General features: G+C 40.0%; 1 protein-coding gene across 1 annotated transcript in view; it reads right to left on the bottom strand.

Annotated features, from left to right (window-relative positions):
* Positions 1–594: 594 nt before the first annotated feature.
* Positions 595–20,755, bottom strand: part of LOC126481822 (protein bric-a-brac 1-like) — a 1,776,705-nt gene continuing 1,756,544 nt past the window's right edge. Inside the window, exons 13-16 of the mRNA XM_050105780.1 lie at positions 14,901–15,167; positions 10,479–10,627; positions 7,737–7,868; positions 595–4,670 (exon numbers count right to left, since the gene is read on the bottom strand). Coding sequence (XP_049961737.1) covers positions 4,155–4,670; positions 7,737–7,868; positions 10,479–10,627; positions 14,901–15,167 — 1,064 coding nt within the window. The 3' untranslated portion in view covers positions 595–4,154. The remainder of the gene's footprint in view (positions 4,671–7,736; positions 7,869–10,478; positions 10,628–14,900; positions 15,168–20,755) is intronic.

Genomic DNA, 20,755 nt, shown 5'->3' with positions numbered 1-20,755 from the left:
GCTCTGCATGGCCTGGGATTTGCGTGGTATTTACAAATTAAATTTATTTTTAGCACTGAGAACATAATTCTAGCATCAACATCCATTAGATACGTTAAAGAGTAAAGAAGCTACTACTTGTTATGTTTAAGAGCTAGAATATGATCACCTATGTACCTCTCACTGTCTTTTCTTTATTTCCATGTGTCTTTTAGGTTGTTTCTGTCTTCTTTCCTATCATAATTAGTATTTGCATACCATTTCATCAGCAAAGTGTTTCAGCATGTGAGATTATACTAGTTTGATGAGTACTCATCTTTCTTAATTCCAATTTTGTGTTTTACTATATAACCTTATAACAAGTTTAATGTAACTACTACAATATATGGATTGTTTAAAGCTCCAAGGTGGGGAAAATCCATTAGGTTCTCGACATTGCTCACAGCTTTACATTAAAAGTGTAGAGTAATTAGATGAAGGGTGCCTTTCCCACTGATAGACCGACCTACACAAGTCTGCTATATGTAGAGGCATTGGTAACCTGGAGGAGGTAGCAGAGGACTTCAGTGTGAAATAAAGGATCCAAAAAATGCTTGTATTTTTGTAACTATTTTATTGAATACACCAGTACACTGTGACATTAGCAAACTTAAAGGAGCACATATGTTATATCTAGACTGTGATTGATCTGGGTGAGACTTGGGAAAGGGAGGTAATATGTAAATATCTTATAAATAAGTTGACATGCTGGGAAAACTGCACATTATACTCTCTAAACGCAGAACAATTGTTACTATTCACTGTCCGTAAGTTCCACATTTAGATGTTAAGAAATCTGACTCCAGTTTTGCCAACATAATGTGTCTAAATAAGATAGGATCATCCATTATATGCAGCATTTTGTTATGTGCAAGGAATTAAAGTCTTACATTTGTTTGTCCATCTGTGGGAACGTGAAACTAGAAAAGAGAACAGCATAAAATTATGTACTCCAGTGATCACATATCTTCATGCTTACTCAGCAAAGGAATGCATTACCATAATTTTCTCTAAGGAAAGATAAGCAAATTCATTCTTGTACATACATAAATGTAAGTCAAACACACACGCCTAAATAAAGTTGTTAAGAAAATTATCTTTGGCACTCAATAAACCATGAAAACAAAATATTAAACCAAAAAGGACATCAGAATACATCAATGTCTATTTAGTACAAATGTATGTTGATACAGTATACTACATTACATTTCACATACAAAGAGCAGTAGAAAATACAACTGTGGAGCCAAGATTATGTGTGTCTATATGGTTTAGCTTACATTGAATGAAAAAAACTGAAAATAATTAACTTAACAACATGTTACTCCCACACATTAAACTTGCCAATGATCAACAAAAAAGCAATATGAAGTGAAACTCATACTGAAATGTAACTAACAGAAAAGTAAGTTTTTATCACTACCACATCAATATCTTTATAATTTTCAGCAACATTAAAAACAGTAAAGTATGGCGTGATATAACATCAAAAACATCTGTTACTTTTTTCAAGTACACAGAAGAAATATTTGAAAATTGTTGATTTATGTTGTAATGATGTTTTCATAACCCATTTATAACAATTACATTGTCCATTAAATGAAAATAAAATATTTGCTCGCCGTACACAACACACAGTGACATATTTGGAATCACAGTGATTTTTGAACTGGCTCAGGAGCAGATTAATGCCACCACACACTAAATTAACAATGATACAGTCACAGCTAATCATGGAAGTTAATTCTGCTATACAAACAGCATTACTTAAGAAACTGTTGCATCAGACCTGTGTGCATGAAGCTTACTGTCAATAAGTGGATCCAAGCCAGAGAGCTTTAGTGTGTCACGTCCTGGTTCTGTGTCTGACTACATAATGCTAATTGATATACTGTACATGATATTACTTATTGCATCATGGTATCTACTCTACTATTTAGCTCTATGTGTGTCATATGTTTAACAGTTCAGTGCCGTATATCCCTTAACCCAAATAAAACTGAAGGTTACAGATATTAACTAAACATGCCATTTAGGGTGATACCTGTTACTGAAACAAAGCCATTTAATTTTGGCATTCCTGACAGTTTACTAAAAATTTACTAAAATGTGTTGATGGTACATCACATAATCAAATAGTCAGAAAACTGGAAGGCACTTCACTACTTTTTGAACACATTTAAGCCAAGAGTATTAACAACAATGGACATTCTTTGCTACTTACATGATGTTATTGTGAACTTTGCAGTACAACCTATTCCCGAGAACATTCACTGTTATGAGCTAGGCACGATTTGATGAATGCTATGAAAATTGCTTATGTCCACTAGTAATACAAATATGTTTGCAAAAATTCATTTATCAAGAATATGGTTGCCTACAAATTCACTGCATTGTGTCTTTCTTTTCACAGCTATTTTCTTAATTCCTTAAACTGATTTTATAAGCAAAATGAATTTCAAGGCCACTTCTTTGTAATTTCTCAATTATCACTTTGTTTTTGTGTGGTTGTGTCAACAATTTTATTATTTCAATCTTGGCATACCCCAATGGCAGGAAGGCATTTCCAAATAATTTTCTACTTTTACTACCAATATAAATTTTGTACATATCTTTCTTCAATAAACAAACAAATCACAAAAATAAGTATGTATTGGTATTTTTTTGTTTGTTTGTGTGTTTGTGATACATTTTAATCTACACCTGACTAGGCTATACTGGCATTTACAAGGAAGGACAAAATTAAGACAATAATAACATGACGCACAATGCAGATTGTTCAGATTAAGTGGGGATGTCCCACACACAACATACACACATTGAGGATACAAACACTAAACAGACACCGACACTTGTTGCGGTGATAATATACACTCTTTTATCACTGTCACTCTTCCTATATTCACAAAATATAAACAGGTCTATATGCTATATATATTTATATATCAATCCTTTCTTGAAGTCATAATTAAGATCTTGTTAGCTCACTTTGTGAGAACATTTTGTAATAGATTCTTGATAATAAACCTCCAACAACAACCGCAATTTTCATTTCCCTGTAATATATGTTGGCAAAACACTTTATTCAGTTCTCTATCTACACTTACTCTGATTAAAAATATATAAACTAATGTTACATGAATAATTAATAAATAATTCTTTTTGTTGATTAGGGTTCTGTATATGACATTAAACAAAAACAAGATAAATTGTGTAACTGTAAGCAATGTTTGGCCACAGTGATTTCATATGTAATAATGATACAAAATATCATGAGATAATCACTTGGTACACATAACAATCATTATAACTTTGGTATTTTTCTAAACGAGAGAAATATGAACATAACATTGATTGGTCTGTACACTATAAACGTGAAGGGATCTTCTGACACTGTGTTGCGTTTGTACTGGAAACAATGGAAGCCTCTCAGTTTTTTTTGTGCTGAAGGAGAAAGTGGGATTACAGAAGCAATCCCCGCGTGATTGGGTGCATTTGTCAAGCTATTGTTACTTATCCTAAACAGACACTTAAGGATTTCAGCACTACGTGATATATATGTGAAAGTAATATTATATTATTTCAATGATTACACCTGTAACTACATAACTGTACTATTGCATCAGTATGTACTTGTGAGAAGGAAATATTACACCCATCACGCGAGCTGACTGCCAATCTAACTGCTGGTCAAGTGCTAACAAAACAATGATTCATATTTTAAACAGATACAGCTTTATTCATTTATTTAACACCCTTGAAAACATAAAATTGTTCCAATACAATACTGTGAAATGATATGAAATGCTTATCAAGTACTGTTGGGTGGGCAACTAATGTCATATATAACATTTCTACTACAGATATATTACTCAAATTGTTGTTCTACTTTAATCCATAAACCAGGACTCTGAAAATTAAATATTCTATAAATACTTTTTGGAAGGTTTGTGTTTTCTTTGTCACCATATTCTATAGCTACCACAATAGTCTTTGATGGACCTCACCATTTTTGGCTAGAAAACGGTCTTATACTTTTAAAAAACTTTAACTGTAATACACACAGTAATCTAGATGTTTTACTAGATCTACCCTTCTACACAGTGGTACCACAAGTCCAAAAATTTGATGGAGCTTCACTCATCTTGTGCCTCCACTGAAGATTCAAGCTTGACAGGCACTGGAGTAGTTTCCTTTGTTTCTTTGACAAGATTCTGTGGAGAGCTGCCAACATTGGGACTCTTCACTATCTCTTCAATGTCCTCCTGGAAGAGGGTCTCAGGACGTGGGGAAGCAAAACTCGGTGGTGGCTTGTATGGCATTCCACCACCCAAGCCGACAGAAGCGAGTGGAGACGGAACAGCAGGTGGGCTAGGTGAACCAGAGACTGCTGGACTGGCTCCTCCGTTGGAAGTGGCCGGGTGTGAGTGGGTGTGTGGAGGAGGGAGGCACAGCCCCAGGCTCCCTGCCAGGCCGGCGACAGTGGCATCTGTCGCTCCGACAGAGCACATCTGCTGCCGCAGGCCTTGTGCCATCACGGCCACAGCTGCGGCCGCTGCTACTCCGGGTGACATAGTTGTTTCTGGCCCATTTGTGCAAGATGGACCACTTTCTGTACCGGTACCATAGCCTTGTAGGGTCTCCTGCATTTGCTGCTGAGAAATTATGTTTTATTAAAACCTTGCAACAAAAATGTAATTTAAAAAAGACATGATACATGAAAATTGAGAACAGAGAGAATTTAGCAATCAGGACTATGTTAAACATCCCTCAATAAAAACAATACTTCTCATGATTTGGAAACTGGTGCACCAACTGAAAATCTTGACTCTCAAGTGGACAATAAATTGAAATGGAAAATAGACTCTGACAATCTCTTTGAAATTTCAGTTCATTTTGTTTCTTGTTTATAAATATTTCTTAGTATGTCTCAAACAACACATATTTCCACATTTATTTGTTTATATCTGATGGGGTACACAGTCTCTTGTGGGATAAGAACTTACATACCAAGAAAACTTATGGAATAGTGAACAAAAAAATGATTTTATATAAAAACTAAAGAAATCAATATCAGAACAAACAAACAGAAAATGCACTGCAAATGGAGGCATACAACTAAAAACAGGAGGGATTTGTATTACAACAAATCAGATAATGATAGACACAGTTACATCAAAAGTCACACTCAGTGGGGAAAACAAAATGTCACATAATTCTTGACAGAATTCACAATATCATAGAATGTATTCAAAGACACTTCACTCCTCCTGAAATTCACCACAAACAATGATTCTTGACAACTGTAACAGAACATCTGACAATTGCTAAGAAACATCCAACCAACGATAATAAAAGGAAATGTACGGGGTAAGATGTGTTAACTGTAGCAAAGTCTGTCCGCAAACATTCTGTATGCATTCAACAGTTCATGTAGTATGGTGTTTCATGATCATTGTTGAGGAACCAATTGATGTAACATTCTGTGTGGTAGAGCAATATGTCTGCAAGACATCATTTGTGGCTTATGATTGCAAATGAGCAGCTGGACAGCTCGAAGCCAGTCAAAGTGTTACTACGATTACCACAGTAATGGATTTGTCCAAAGTGTCATCTCGTGATTAAAAAAGGCTGCTGAAGATGGAAATGCCATGCGAAAGCATGCCAATGGGTGTGGACAGATTACCACACCACAAGAGGATCAATATGTAGCCCTAGTGATGAAAAGGAAAGGACACCCCACTCCTTGACAAATTGCTACAGACCTCACAATCGCTACCGGTACACGTGTCTCAGCCAGAACCAATTCTCAACACCTACGTCAGGCTGCTTTGTACGCTCAGAAGCCTATTAAATGCATCCCACTTCAACCATGCCATCACTGAGAAAGGGTTTGTTGGTGCAGGGAGCATGTTGGTTGGGGTCAGCAATAGTGGTCCAGAGTGCTGTTCTATGAGGAATCCCACTCCACTGTGGAAAGTGATTCTGACTACCAATTAGTGTGGAAAGTGTGTGGAACACATTTCACACCACAGAATGTTCATGAAAGTTATCAGTATGGCCTAGAAATTATGGTGTAGGCAGGTATTACGTGCAATGGCCAAACACCGTTGCATATCTTCGTGTGAGGTACCACTACAACACAGCAATATTGCAGAGATTTTATTCTGGATCATGTCCATCTATTTAGAGGTGTGGTACGACCCGACTGTCTGTTTATGGATGAGAATCACTGGCCCATTGAGGTGACTGACACACTGGAAAGTGAAGATATTGAATGTACAGAATGGTCTGCGTATTCCCTGGACCTAAATGCTACACAGCACACATTTCTCAATGAACACCACCTCCCCAAACTGTGCAAGAACTGAAAACCACGTTGAGAGAGGAGTGGGACAATATCCCCTAAGGATTCCTCAACAGTTTGGTGGCCAGTATGAATAACACGTGAAAAGTGAGCATTGGTGCCCGAGGACATATTTCTTAATGGGAGTCTGATTTCGAACTTCAGCTGGGAGTCTGAACTGTGTCAAACATTAAAGTTATTTATAGCTGTTACCCCTTACCCTGTTTTCCCACGTGTTGAAATCTGTAATAAATATACCACTCCACCTCTATTACTTACGTACTGTGTTTCATGTTGTCCATCATCACCTGTCAATATTCCTGTCCAACAGTGTGTCTGTTTCTTAGCAGTTATCTAGCAGCGTACTAAACAGCTCAACCTGCATTCCTCACATTCAACTCCTCCTCAAGCGGCAGCTTGTATGATTAGGGGAAGATAGCGAATCTCTAGAAACCTGCTGGCCCAACACAGTAATGAGTGTTCCACAACACTTCTACGTACTGAAAATTGTGTATGGCATGCTTTTAATAATCAACATCTCACAGACAACTGAATTGAAACTACACTGTATTGCAGCTGAAGACATATTTTTGCAAGAAGTTGTTACACTGTAATTTATTGCCTGCTCTATCTAATAGTTATTAATGCCTCAGTAGGGCAGTCTGAAGTTGGATACCTAGTAGACATTTTGTTTAAAAGGCTGCAAAAAGAGTTTTTGTATTTATTTTCTAATAAATCATAGGGCCAGACAGATTTTGTTCCAAACCCACTTTTTTTAATCAGCAATTTATTATCTATCTTCTGATAATCTTTCTCAACTTCATTCCTTTTCAAAGCTTGTAATATTTCTTATGATCTACATCCCCTAGGATGTCTTATCTTTCACTTACCAATATTAAGATTTATTTTGACTCACACAGAAAACTGGGCTCATGTTGGAAAGGGCAGGGTTCAAATCCTCATCTAGCTGTCCTACTTTACAACAGAGGTTTTGCAAGGTTTCAATAAATCACTTATGGTCTAGATGATTCCTCTTACAATTCCTTCTGCTTCCTGAGCATCAACCCAGTCTCTAATGAATTTATCAAGAACACAGGCACTCCTCTCACATTTAAATTTTCTTGAGCGACATCAATGAGCTGCATTTTTTTGCTCACTACTATTGCTCCTAGCATAGGAAGATACATAGATTCATTCTCCTCATAGAACAGTTTCATTTGCCTATTTAGCTGTGTGACCTGGTACTGTTACATTAGCATGATTTGATTCTTTTAATTGGCACAACACAGTGAAACAATATAAAGTTCATGTTTTGGTTTTAGAATTATGCACAATAAAAATGAAATTTCTCAATCAGGCAAATGTAACTTACTGCTAAGTGTGAATAGGTTAAATCCGGGTCCTCTTTTATGTGCTGGGAGAAGCCACCAACAGCAAGGGGTGACGAAACATAGCGTGACACAAGATTTGTTGGCAGAGGGCTCCTTCTTGCCTGTGTGTGAGACTGCAACAGTAATAAGACAAATAGGAACTCATAAGATACCACACAGTAATGTACACAAAAACACAAACAAAGTTAACTCAGTTGCCATTTCACACGTAAAAAGTCGGAAAAAACAAAATTAATACATCAGAACATACACAGAGACATACATAAGCACTGAAAAATAAAGTTAGATTGTCTGCAACAAAGAGCATCCCATGTCACCTCCGATATGTAAATGTGATATGTAAACTCTGATTTGTAACCAAAATAGGCCTATTTTCAAATAATAAAGAATGTTTTTGATTCTAGAACAAATCAAAATCAATTCCGAAAAATATTCGACATAGGCTTTAAGTGGATGGGTTTTACTTTATTGGATTAAATGTTGGTGACTATGAGAACGTCAGTGAAGAGCGTTGCATTCAAAAGGTTGGTAGTTCTAATCCCCATCCTATCATTCCGATTTATGTTTTCCGATGTTCCCCTAAGTTAGTTTAAGGCTGCTACTCAAATGGTTCCTTTACGACGGACACAAGGAAATTCCTTTTTCAATCCATCCCCAATCTGAGCGTGTGCTCCTTCTCTAATGACCTCATCAGTGACAGTGCACAAAAGGTCTTATCTTCCTTACTTTATATGATAATTAATCACTCTTTTTCAGGGTACATTCATGTATGGTGTGATGGAAAAAAATGACTATATAATTCTGCAGATCGAAATTTTCTAGCCGTATCCTGATGATCCTTTCATCCAATTCATTTACTTTAAAGAAGTTATCTTTAGCAGTAATTTAGAATCTCTAAATTCACTGACAACATTTCACGGGAAGGAGGTTCCTTTCTTGAAGTGACTCTCATTTCAGTTCACTGTACACACAGATTAGCACTTTCAGTCACCATCTACGTACCATATTTCTAAATTTACCCAACCTTAATTTTTAGGCCAACATCATGAAAGCCTCAGGCTCATGAGTAAGAACACTAAACATAGGAAACGCAAGATTCTTGTACGTGGTATCCTTGAAGATGTGCACACTTGTCCTGAACATTCCTTTCCCTTAATTTTAGCTTTCTTTCAAATGTTACCTCAAGATATTCAGCCAACGCCACAAACTTTCACAAGTTAATCACTAATGCTATAAATGAATAGTTTGTGCAGTCATTTCCTATTCCTCGGCATGGGTGTGTGTGTGTGTGTGTGTGTGTGTGTGTGTGTGTGTGTGTGTGTGTGTGTGTCATCCTTATCTTAAGTTAGTTTAAGTTAGATTAAGTAGTGTGTAAGCTTAGGGACTGATGACCTCAGCAGTTTGGTCCCATAAGACCTTACCACTAATTTCCAATTTTCCTATTCATCGGGGGAAGTTGCCATTCAATGTGGGAAGAGAAAATGTCTTCCGGAATTAACTCTTACCATACCGGTATGTCCTGGCAGTTAACTGGTGATCGTGCTTTCTTGCATTCATAACACGCTTGATTTTGCAAATCGATTAGTATATTCACCGCGCTGCATGGTGTCGTGATTGCAAAGATGGACCTCGCCATGGACGTCGGCAGTGAAGTTGCACATCACGCAGCCTATTGCGCACAGTTGAGTCGTAACACGACGTCCTGTGGCTGCACGAAAAGCATTATTCAACATGGTGGCTTTGCTGTCAAGGTTCCTCCGAGCCATAATCCGTAGATAGCGGTCATCCGCTGCAGTAGTAGCCCTTGGGCGGCCCGAGCGAGGCATGTCATCGACAGTTCCTGTCTCTCTGTATCTCCTCCATGTCCGAACAACATCGCTTTGGTTCACTCCGAGACGCCTGGACACTTCCCTTGTTGAGGGCCCTTCCTGACACAAAGTAACAACGCGGACGCGATCGAACCGCGTTATTGACCGTCTAGGCACGATTGAACTACAGACAACACGAGCTGTGTACCTCTTTCCTGGTGAAATGACTGGAACGGATCGGCTGTTCGGCCCCCTCCGTGTAATAGATGCTGGAGCTGTGTACCTCCTTCCTGGTGAAATGACTGGAACTGATCGGCTGTTCGATCCCCTCCGTCTAATAGATGTTGCTCATGCATGGTTGTCTACATCTTTGGTCGGTTTTAGTGACATCTCTGAATAGTGTAAGGGACTGTGTCTGTGACACAATATCCACAGTCAATGTCTGTCTTCAGGAGTGCGGGGAACTGGGGTGATGCAAAACTTTTCTTATGTTTATATTTTTCCGATGAGATGAAAGCTAGATGATCGCTGGACAAACGTATAGCCCTCAAAAGAATCTATGACGATAGGTAAGTTGATTTTTTTTTACCAGAATCATCAAACCAGTCTTGTACTTACTAATAAGCTAATAAATGAGAACGCACCTCTAACCACCTGCGTTATAAACAGAAGAACACATGCAAGACTGCCTGGCTCTAGATTATGACTGGTGTAATGAGCAGTAACACTGCAAGTAACCTTGAGTAATGGCATTCTTACGAGTAATTAGCAAGAGCAATGGAAATCATTAGGAAGATAGTTAATTTGTTTCTCTAAATGTACGGAATACTAATTAAGAGTTACTGGCTGAGCTTACAAAATCCTCATGTGTAACTGCAAGCATTCCATTCACATAAAAGTAGAAGTGATACGTACTGCCAGGCGAGGGTAGGCAAGGTGCGAGTCATCTTTGATGTGCTGCGTGTCACGGAAGACAACAGCCCGTATGACGCCATGAATGTGTTCCTCTGGCCAGGATCCAAGCAGTATGCGCTGCGGGCGGCCCCTTCCTTTAGGGCGCAAATCTGCAGCAAGGAGTAAAATTACACAATTACAAAACAGCACAAAATGGAAAGTATTGCTTCACAACGTTAGTAGCACTCAGCTGTCAACAACAATTATTAGAAACGTCTCATTACAAATATTACGCTATAGTATTCGATAACAATAAAAGGCATATTTCATTCTTAGAGTTGTTTCTAGCTTTAAGCCAGTGCACGTAGCTCCCCACACAATAATTAATTTCAACATAAGAAACGCAATCATCAAACCTTAAGACGGCCACACACGTAACTGTATGCGTATCAAGCACATTTGCGCAAGTGTGCTTGAGCAAGCATGCACAAATTCCACGCGGTTCAAGCATGCTTCTACAAGCGTTAGTTTCTTTACCAGGAAGTGTGGAGCTCAGACGACGACGCGTTGGATTTGGCAGCCTTTTTGCTTGTGTTATGAAAAATAAATAAAAGAGAAAACGTGATGCGCGCACTAAAGAGTGGTTAAGGATACGAAAATGTTATTTCCATATTAACTATTCGCGGTAGACACGCTATGGAAACTTTCTCAGACTAGGGTTGATTTTCAAAGATGGCGGTGCCTTCCGGGCAGGCCGCTGCCGTGTTAATATGCCAGGCACTTCCCTTTCATTTTGTTTCGGTGATTACCATACAATTTCATTCGCCTTTGGTGTATCTAAATTTTCCCCGATTGATATTAATCTAATTGACTGTTAGGGTTAGGGTAAACCACTGACTGATCTCACAGGACTTGCTTCTCAACCGGCGTGGCGTACAGTCCTTAGAGTTCTTCCGATTGTACAGAGAGAGCAGTTAGTTGTAAATACGTCCGGACACCCGGGCGAAACTTTATATTTTCGCGGACATAAGACAATCACCGGCGAACGTGGGGCCATCTCCCGCAGTACGAGTCGTCACCGCCGCACGGTCTCAGGCACCATGTCACGGACTGCGCGGCCCCTCCCGCCGGAGGTTCGAGTCCTCCCTCGGGCACGGGTGTGTGTGTGTTGTTCTTACTGTAAGTTAGTTTAAGTAGTGTGTAAGTCTAGGGACCGATGATCTCAGCAGTTTGGTCCCTTAGGAATTCACACACATTTGAACATTTTTTGAGGCGCCACCGACCCTAGCAGCTTCGGCAGCGTCCAAACGCAGACGACAGCATTTCGTCTTTCACTGGCTACATCGGTAACGTTGCGCAGCTTCAGAAAATTCAGAAGCCTATCAATCGTTTTTCTTATAGCAGCCTTGTACTCGCAGTAGTCACCAGATATTCATAGGTGCTTGCACAATGTCTACGGAGACTTGGCAGTGAAGAAAAGCACGGTGAGTCGTTGGGCAATACATCTGTCATCATCACAAGGCCGCGCACACCTGTCCGATCTCTCGCGTACCGGCTGGCCGCACACAGTTGTGGTTCCTGCAATGTTGAAACGTGCGGACACTCTCATTCGAGGTGATCCACGGATGACAATCAACATGTCGCTGCACAAATGGACGTCTTTGGAGGTGGTGCTGACACACACGTCTACCATTTGGGGAACCCAAAGATGTGTGACCGGTGGGTTTATCGCCTTCCAACAGAAGACCATAAAGAGCAATAAAGGACCGTCTCTGAAAAATTGCTTACGCGTTACGAGGCTAATCGTGAGAATTTTTCGTCGAACATCGTCACAGACGATGAAACATGGGTTCGTCACTCCGAACTGAAGACAAGTGGCAATCCATGGAGTGGTGCCACATCACATCTCATTCGCAGAAGAAGATCAAAACCACATCCTCAACCGCTTATTTTGTTTGAAGTGCTCCCTCGTGGTGGAACGATAAACTCTGAAGTGTTAGTGTGCTACTCTCAGGAAATTGAAGAAACGACTTCCGCGTGTTGGTCGCCACGCAAATGCAAACGAACTTCTCCTTCTCCACGACAACGTAAGGCCCACACAAATCTGCGCACCCGAGAGGAGCTCACAAAACTTCATTGGACTCTTCTTCCCCATCACCCTACAGCCTGGATCCCACACCTTCAGACTTTCATCCGTTTGGCCCAATGAAGGATGCACAGCGGTATGTGGATGACGGAGAAACTACTGATGCAGCAAGAAATCGGCTTCGTCGTCGACCAGAAGAGTGGTAGGTACCACGCGAGCATACAAGTCCTTCCAGTAAGGAGGCGTAATGCTGTCGCATTAAATGGAAATTATATCGAAAAATAGAGTTTTGTAGCCAAAAGAGCGAGGAATAATATGGTGTATTGGAATTCTGAATAAAACCAACCTGCTTTCAGAAAAAAATATGTTGCACCAACTATGACAAATTTTACATCGGCCAAACTGGTCGTTCTTTTAAAAGTAGATTCAGAGAGCGTTTGCAGGCACATAACAAAACTGCATTGAGAATGCATTTGGCAGAAACCGGCCACACCCTAGGCAACATCGAGAGTTGTATGCGTATTCTACACAGGGCAGAGAAGGGTCGCGCTCTTGACTTGTTGGAGATTTACAAAGCGTAAAAGCATGAGCCCACTAGGGTGCCCAACACCTACTTTGCTTTGTTTGATGACGTACTACGATAACCAAATAATCCCCTCGAGTATTAATACCTAGCCTTACTTGATAATTTATGTCGAGAACAGTAGGCATTTGCCTCACTTCCATATGTTAGTCGCACTAATCCTGTAAGTGATTATGTCCTACCTGTTCATTGAATGTACAACCAGACTATATAATTTTATTTATTGACTGTTAATAGTTGTTTAAAAGTTTCCTGTGGGAGATATATCACGTTGTATGTAAAGCCCTCTAATGATTAAGTTTTTAAGATCGGTGCAAGCCTAAATAACATTCTGGCGGCCGACCCAACAGAGGGCGCTGATCATTGATCTGTCCTTTTTCAGCTGTCATACAGACATTTTATCTTTCATAGGCAATTTATAGGTTGCTACAGGCAAGGTAATACGTATATTAATTGTTGACTGTAAATTCGCCATAAAAAGGATCGGTCCTATTCTATTCATATATTTCCTTTTAATAATTTTATATGGGTAACTGTATTCGTCTTTTAATGTATCACACTTTAGTTTCTATGATAGTTATCAATTTTAAAAGTTTGCTTCGTGTATTTTACATAATGTGTTTTTATCAGATTATGTTTTTTGTGTAAATGATGAGTACATCTGAGCCGACAGTAGCGACATCTAGGGACGATGTAGGCAGACAGATTTCTGGTAGCTACTGTACTTCAGTAGCCAGTTGCAATAATGACTGTGTGGACGATGCGGCCTATTCTATACGTTACTTTAGATCTATATGACGATGCTATGCTGATTATATTTGTATGTTTTGACGATGCCATTATGGCCTTATCTCTTTAGGACATGGTGTAAAAAAGGTACGTTTTACCGTATTTTCTGTACATCTCCATGGCTGTATGACAGTATATTGTGATACGTGTTGCTGTATTATGTTGAAAAACACACTGCTCACTAGGTGTATATATTTGTATATTATAGATCAGAGGACGGTCATTACGGACTGAAACCGGTCATCGTCTAAAGAATTCATATTGTGATCAAAGACTGGAATAAAAAAAAAACATTTAAAAATATGTTGCATCACTTATTGAATGCCACTCGTACAACTTGAACAGCAAGGGTTCCAACCTAATTCCCTCGGTGTTACTTCCAAAACGTATTGATGACTCTCCGTCCAAGATAACATGCTATGCCTCCCCTAACAAGAAAAGCTCAACTCAGTCACAAATTTTGCTTGCTACCTCAACAATAGCACTTTTGAAACTTCCGGGCAGATTAAAACTGTGTGCCGGACCGAGACTCGAACTCGGGACATTTGCCTTTCGCGGGCAAGTGCTCTACCAACTGAGCTACCCAAGCACGACTCACGCCCCGTCCTCACAGCTTTACTTCTGCCAGTACCTCGTCTCCTACCTTCCAAACTTTACAGAAGCTCTCCTGCGAACCCTGCAGAACTAGCACTCCTGAAAGAAAGGATATTGTGGTACTGGCCGAAGTAAAGCTGTGAGGACGGGGCGTGAGTCGTGCTTGGGTAGCTCAGTTGGTAGAGGACTTGCCCGCGAAGGGCAAAGATCCCGAGTTCGAGTCTCGGTCCGGCACACAGTTTTAATCTGCCAGGAAGTTTCATATCAGCGCACACTCCGCTGCAGAGTGAAAATTCATTCTGAATAGCACTTTTGTTGCCAAAAATTTATGTGATAGCGAGTCAGACTCCTCTCGGAAGGCATAAGACGAGTAAAGAAAATGGATATTGACCTGCTCCGCCATCGGTGGAAGGTCCGAGCATGTTGTGCACGCGGTTGGCGTAGAGCACGAACGTCGGGTAGGGGATGTCGTACTTGCGCGCCGCCTGCGACAGCGACAGCCCCTCGCGCAGCACGGAGAAGATGGCCTCGGCCATGGTCTCGGGTCGCCACGACTTGAGCGGCCCGCGCTCGCGGAAGCGCAGGTTGTGCACCAGGCTCTGGTTCGTGTTCCAGCACTTCTGCCACATCGACTGCAGCTGGTACTGGTAGCTGTCTGCTGGAAAACACACACGCCCAGGGGCCGTTAGTGCCTGCAATGCCAGCTTTGTTTTTAGCTATATTGTGTCTATACATTGTGTCGCACTGCAACAAAGAAATGAAACAAATTGCGGTAAAGTGCATTATGGACTATATAAGGTACACATTAGCTAACACTAGATGGCAAGACATGGAAGGATACAAAAATAAAATTTTCCAGAGAAATAACTACGCATCTAATAACACTTTAAGTTAATCCTGGAAATTGACTACAGATGACAAAAAATACAGGCAGCTGAAATGCAATTTCCAGGCGAAGGAAAAGGACCTGCCTGGCCGTAGTGGCCGAGCGGTTATAGGCGCTACAGTCTGGAACCGGGCGACCGCTACGGTCGCATGGATGTGTGTGATGTCCTTAGGTTAGTTAGGTTTAACTAGTTCTAAGTTCTAGGGGACTGATGACCTCAGAAGTTAAGTCCCATAGTGCTCAGAGCCATTTGAACCATTTGAAAAGGACCTGACAGAAACAGTATTACAAGAGAAGAACTTAGTGTGTACTGAATGAAAGAAAAATAGTGCAAAAATGTAAAAAAAAACAGAAATAACATATCAGCAGGATGGGGAAGCACAATAACTGAAGACTTGAGATGTCACCAGGAGGTGAAAACTCGAATTGCCATAGCCTAGGAGGCATTCAACAGAAAGAGGAGACTCTTATGTGGCAAATTAGATAAAGGACTAAGGAAAAGGCTTGGCAAATGTTTTGTTTGGAGTGTGGCACTATGTGGGGCAGAAACATGGACACTGAGACGACAGGATGAAAAAAGGTTAGAAGCATTTGAGATGTGGATGTGGAGGAGAATGGAGAGAATAAGGTGGATGGAAAGAGTGAGTAATGAAAGAGTATTGGGAAGGGTTGGTTAGTGAAGATGTCTACTGAACGTTGTAAGAGAAAGGAAAAAGAACTGGTTGGGACATTCATTGAGAAGGAAGTGCTTGCTAGTAGATGCTTTGGAAGGATTGGTTTCTGGGAGAAGACTGAGAGGAAGAAGGAGATACAAGGTGATAGACGACATAAAGGGAAGAGGAAATTATGCAGACCTGAAGAGGATGGCAGAAGACCGGACAGCCTGGAGAACTACCATGTGAAAACCTGCCTTTAGGCAGAACACGATGATGATGATGATGATGATGATGATGATGATGATGATGATGATGGGGAAAACAGAATAGTTGAAGAAGTAATCTATTATATATCAACACAAAGTTTTCAAGAATATGTGTAATGTTCTTGTGTTTTCAGCGATGTCAGTGTTGTGTGCGTGTGTGTAATCAAAGGATAAATAACAGTATTATTCTCCACTACGTGGATTACGCATCGTTGCCTGTTCCAGCTTCATAGTTGTCTCCAGCGTGTTCTGGATTGTCCTCGGTCTCTTCTTTCCCTCGGCTTGTAATCCGACGCTGCCTTGCGAAGTCTGGTATTTTCTTATCTTTATAAGCGACCGGTCTATTGTTTCATGTTTTATTGTCTACTGATTCTACATTTAATGCATCCTAACATCTTTATTTCGTATCCTATAAATCTTCGTACATCCTTTACCACTCCTCGAAAATCTCGCGTACGCCGATTGTTTTTTATTCAGCTGCTTTTTAGTCGGCACCGCGGCTTTGCTGCCATCAAGCAATACGGGTGAAGTCATTATTATATAGAATTTCATTTTCATTTCTTTCCTAACTTTTTTTAAATGTTCTTTGAATGGCCCCACATACAACTTGATATTTGAATAAAACGTTCTCGGTTATCAAGCCGCGTCAATTCGAATAAAATCCTCGAGCTTTCGAAGACCATCTCCGCCATCGTCGTCAGATTTTATTCGAATTGACGCGGCTTGAAAACCGAGAACGTTTTATTCATGTATGCCGTCGCAAAAGACTCCGAGGACACATGACTTGATATTTGCTATCTTTTAGCTCACGTCCTTCCCTTTATAAAAACATGTCTCAGCCAAGATACTTATACTTCGTACTACTTCTAAAATGTCATTTACATCAAAAACTTTGATCTGACTGGATCCTTTCCTCTAAAAGCCGCAATTTTGATTTTATTAACTGAGATTCTAAGGTTACAAGATTTATGTACAAGGTGTATAACTTTGCTTCCACGTTTTTTTCCCCCCAACATTTAAGGCTTGAATGAAACAAATTGGTTACACATGTGTCATTCAAAGTATTTTCCATCGCTGGCCACTACTTTCTCCCATCTTTCGGGCAGTGTACGAATCCCGCGTCGAAAAAATTATTCATAATTTGAAGCGATCCACGAATCGATCCAATGTATGACTTCTTCATGTGATCGGAAGTGTTGGTCAGTCAGGCCATGCGCCATTGATCTAAACAGGTGATAGCCAGAGGGAGCAATGTCTGGTGAATACGGCGGGTGGGGTAGGACTTACCATTTTAATGTTTCCAAGTACGTTTTGACCTCTTTTGCAACGTGGGGTCGAGCGTTGTCGTGCTGCAAAATCACTTTATCCTGCCTCTCGCTGTATTGCGGCCGTTTGTCTTTTAATGCTCTGCTCAAACGCATTAATTCCGTTCGATAACGAGCACCTGTGATTGGTTCACTTGGTTTTAACACCTCATAGTACCCGACGCCTAGCTGGTCCAACCAAATGCAGAGCATGATCTTGGAGCCGTGAATATTCGGTTTGGCCGTCGTCGACGTGGAAGCACGACCGGGATATCCATCTGATTTTTTGCGTTAGGGTTGTGGTAATTAACCCATTTTTCGTCCCCGGTCACAATGCTATACAGAAATCCCTTCCGTTTTTGCCTCTGAAGCAACTGTTCAGAAACACACAAACGCCGTTCAACGTCTCTTGGTTTCAGCTCACACGGGACCCAAGTTCCTTCTTTCTGAATCATGCCCATAGCCTTGAGACGTTTTGAAATGGCTTGCTGTGTCACTCCCACTAATCGTGCCAAATCCTTTTTGAGTTTGACGCGAGTCTTCACTCAGCAATGTCTCTAATTCTGCATCTTCGAAAACATTCTCTCTTCCACCACTATGACGGTCTGCGACATTAAAATCACCGTTCTTTCACTAATAGCGTCCTTACCATACGTACTTGAGAGCATTCGATGAGATTCAGCCGCTGTTTTCTTCATATTGAAACAAAACAGTAACACCTCCCGCAAATTACGAGAATTAGGCTCGTAAATCAATCAGGAACAACTTTATGATGCAGAAACAGATCTAATAATGTTTGAATCAGGTTATGTTGACCGAGGTCCAAGCTAACTGTGTGACGTCTGCAATCTGTTTCTTTCGACCGCTACTTAACCGTTGTCGCCACCTATCGGCAAACGGCGGAAGCAAAGTTGTACACCTTTCACATTATTTGAAAAATACATGGGATTTTGTAATTTTATCATTTACTTGAATCCTGGAATCAGTATTTGATCGTCTGCAAATGCAAGAGTGTTTGAATAGACACTGTTTGCTAATTTAATTTCTGGATCTACTAGCAGTTTACATTTGTTTAAAATGTCGTCAGTGTATGTACACACAATGTAATATGTACACACACAATGTGTTTGTTGTGTTTTCTCTGCGTCGAACAGTCTCCACACAACTGCATCATAGACTTTACGACCTGGTGTCTTCTGCACGCTCATATTGGTCCACTAAGTGGACAGTACAGACTACCCGTTTTGCGTCGACGCGTCCACACTTCAACAGCTGACCTTCTGCCCAGTGGAAAATAAGCATTAATGGCTTGCTCTTGCTACATATACTTGGAGCTACTAATCAACCTAAAAACATATGTGTAATGACTATAATTATTAGTCTGCAAAAGACGTAAATACTGATGTAATGTTGTTCAGTACACCTTCCTCAGTTACCAATAGAAATATCTGCACGTATACCTGTTACGCACTGTATATTAAGATTGGGCCATAAGCTATACCCTTGTATATTGTATGTGTATATTGTAGACTGTAGATTGTATATTGTAGAAGCCGTTCATGTCTTTTAATTTTTGTGCCTATGATAAAATCTGTAGGCCTATTTCTGTACAGCGTCTTTATTACCACAATTAGATGTGGTGGATAGCCCTTATTTTCTAGTATTTGCCATAATTTTATTCGAGTTGCCCTGTCAAACGCCTTATTAAAATATATAAAAGCAAAATGCGTTTCCAAATGCTCTTCACTTCTTTGTGCTACTATTTCTCTAATGGTGAAGACATCACCCAAACACCATCTCCCTTCCCTAAATCCAGTTTGCTCTTCTCCCAGCAGACAAGATGCTATTATTTATTACTTTAGTACAGACTTTATATCCTGTATTCATGAGACGTAACTCTTCTATAATTTGCTAAATTTTTGGTATCTCTTGAACAGATTTTTAACTAGGGCTGTTGACCAAGGAAGAGAGATACGTATGTGACCGTTTTTCCAGCATTTATTGAGTAGAAGGAAAATTCTTAATTTGCATATTATACCACCATATTCAATAAGTTCCATATTCGCTCCGTCTAATCCAGATTTTTGCAGATTCTAATACTGTATCTGATTCTTGTGATGTTATATGGCTTGCTTCTGGAACTTGATATCTTTTCATTCGCTTGTTCACTATACCATAACTGTTTATAATGTTTTATACATTGTTGCTCACTTATTAAATTTAATCTTGTCGTATCTTTTCTCATTTATTTATGTGCATAAGTAGTTTACATCCAGTTAGCTGCTTCCTTTGTACATCACACTCCAACTCACTTAGGAATTTATTTCATGTTTCCTCAAGAACCTTTCTGGATATTTTCTTCACAATTATTCTTTTCTCCTTATACATATAGTTCATAGCATATATCTGTTTTACTTCGTATGCTTTCCACCTTTTTTCAATTGCTTGTTTTACATCTGCATCACGTATTATCAAACCCCTTTGATTTCTTACCTCTCTCTTCCTTCCTAAAACTTCATTTGCAGTGTTATAGATTTCCTGCATTGTTTTTTTTTCCTGTTCTTTATTTACATCTGCATTATTATTATTATTACTATTAGAGATATAAGCCGAACGAGAAATTAATGGCTTCAGTGAAGATGAAACTGGCTATAAGCCTACCAAATGAAGTAAAAAGTAATAGAGATTAGACAAAGGGCTTTCATTCAAAGATCATTTTACAGACAAATTATAGTTTTTCAGTGGCATACCTGGGTGGGTGGGGATTGGGGGGGGGGGGGGTTGAGAGGGGGGGGGCTGCTATCCGTACCGGGTATCAACTCTGGGGGTGACAAAACTTGCTAGGTTCTATGGCACGAGTTGCAGAAGTTTTTTTTTTCTTCGTTATTTCATTTCCGACACTAACGGGAGCGGGAGGGGCAACTTGGCTTGCGCACTGGGCCTGACCATTTTGCACGCATATGCGTATTTTACCGTTAAAATTGCGTGTAAACAAAAATTATTCTCACGCAGTACTTTAGACAGTATATCAATCATCTCAGTTTTATTTATACACACACACACACACACACACACACACACACACACACACACACACACACACACACACACTATACAGTGTGGTTGTTACAGTA

This window comes from Schistocerca serialis, chromosome 5 (assembly GCF_023864345.2).
Source record: "Schistocerca serialis cubense isolate TAMUIC-IGC-003099 chromosome 5, iqSchSeri2.2, whole genome shotgun sequence".
NCBI lineage: Eukaryota > Metazoa > Arthropoda > Insecta > Orthoptera > Acrididae > Schistocerca > Schistocerca serialis.
This window is presented reverse-complemented; position numbering and strand designations above follow the sequence as displayed.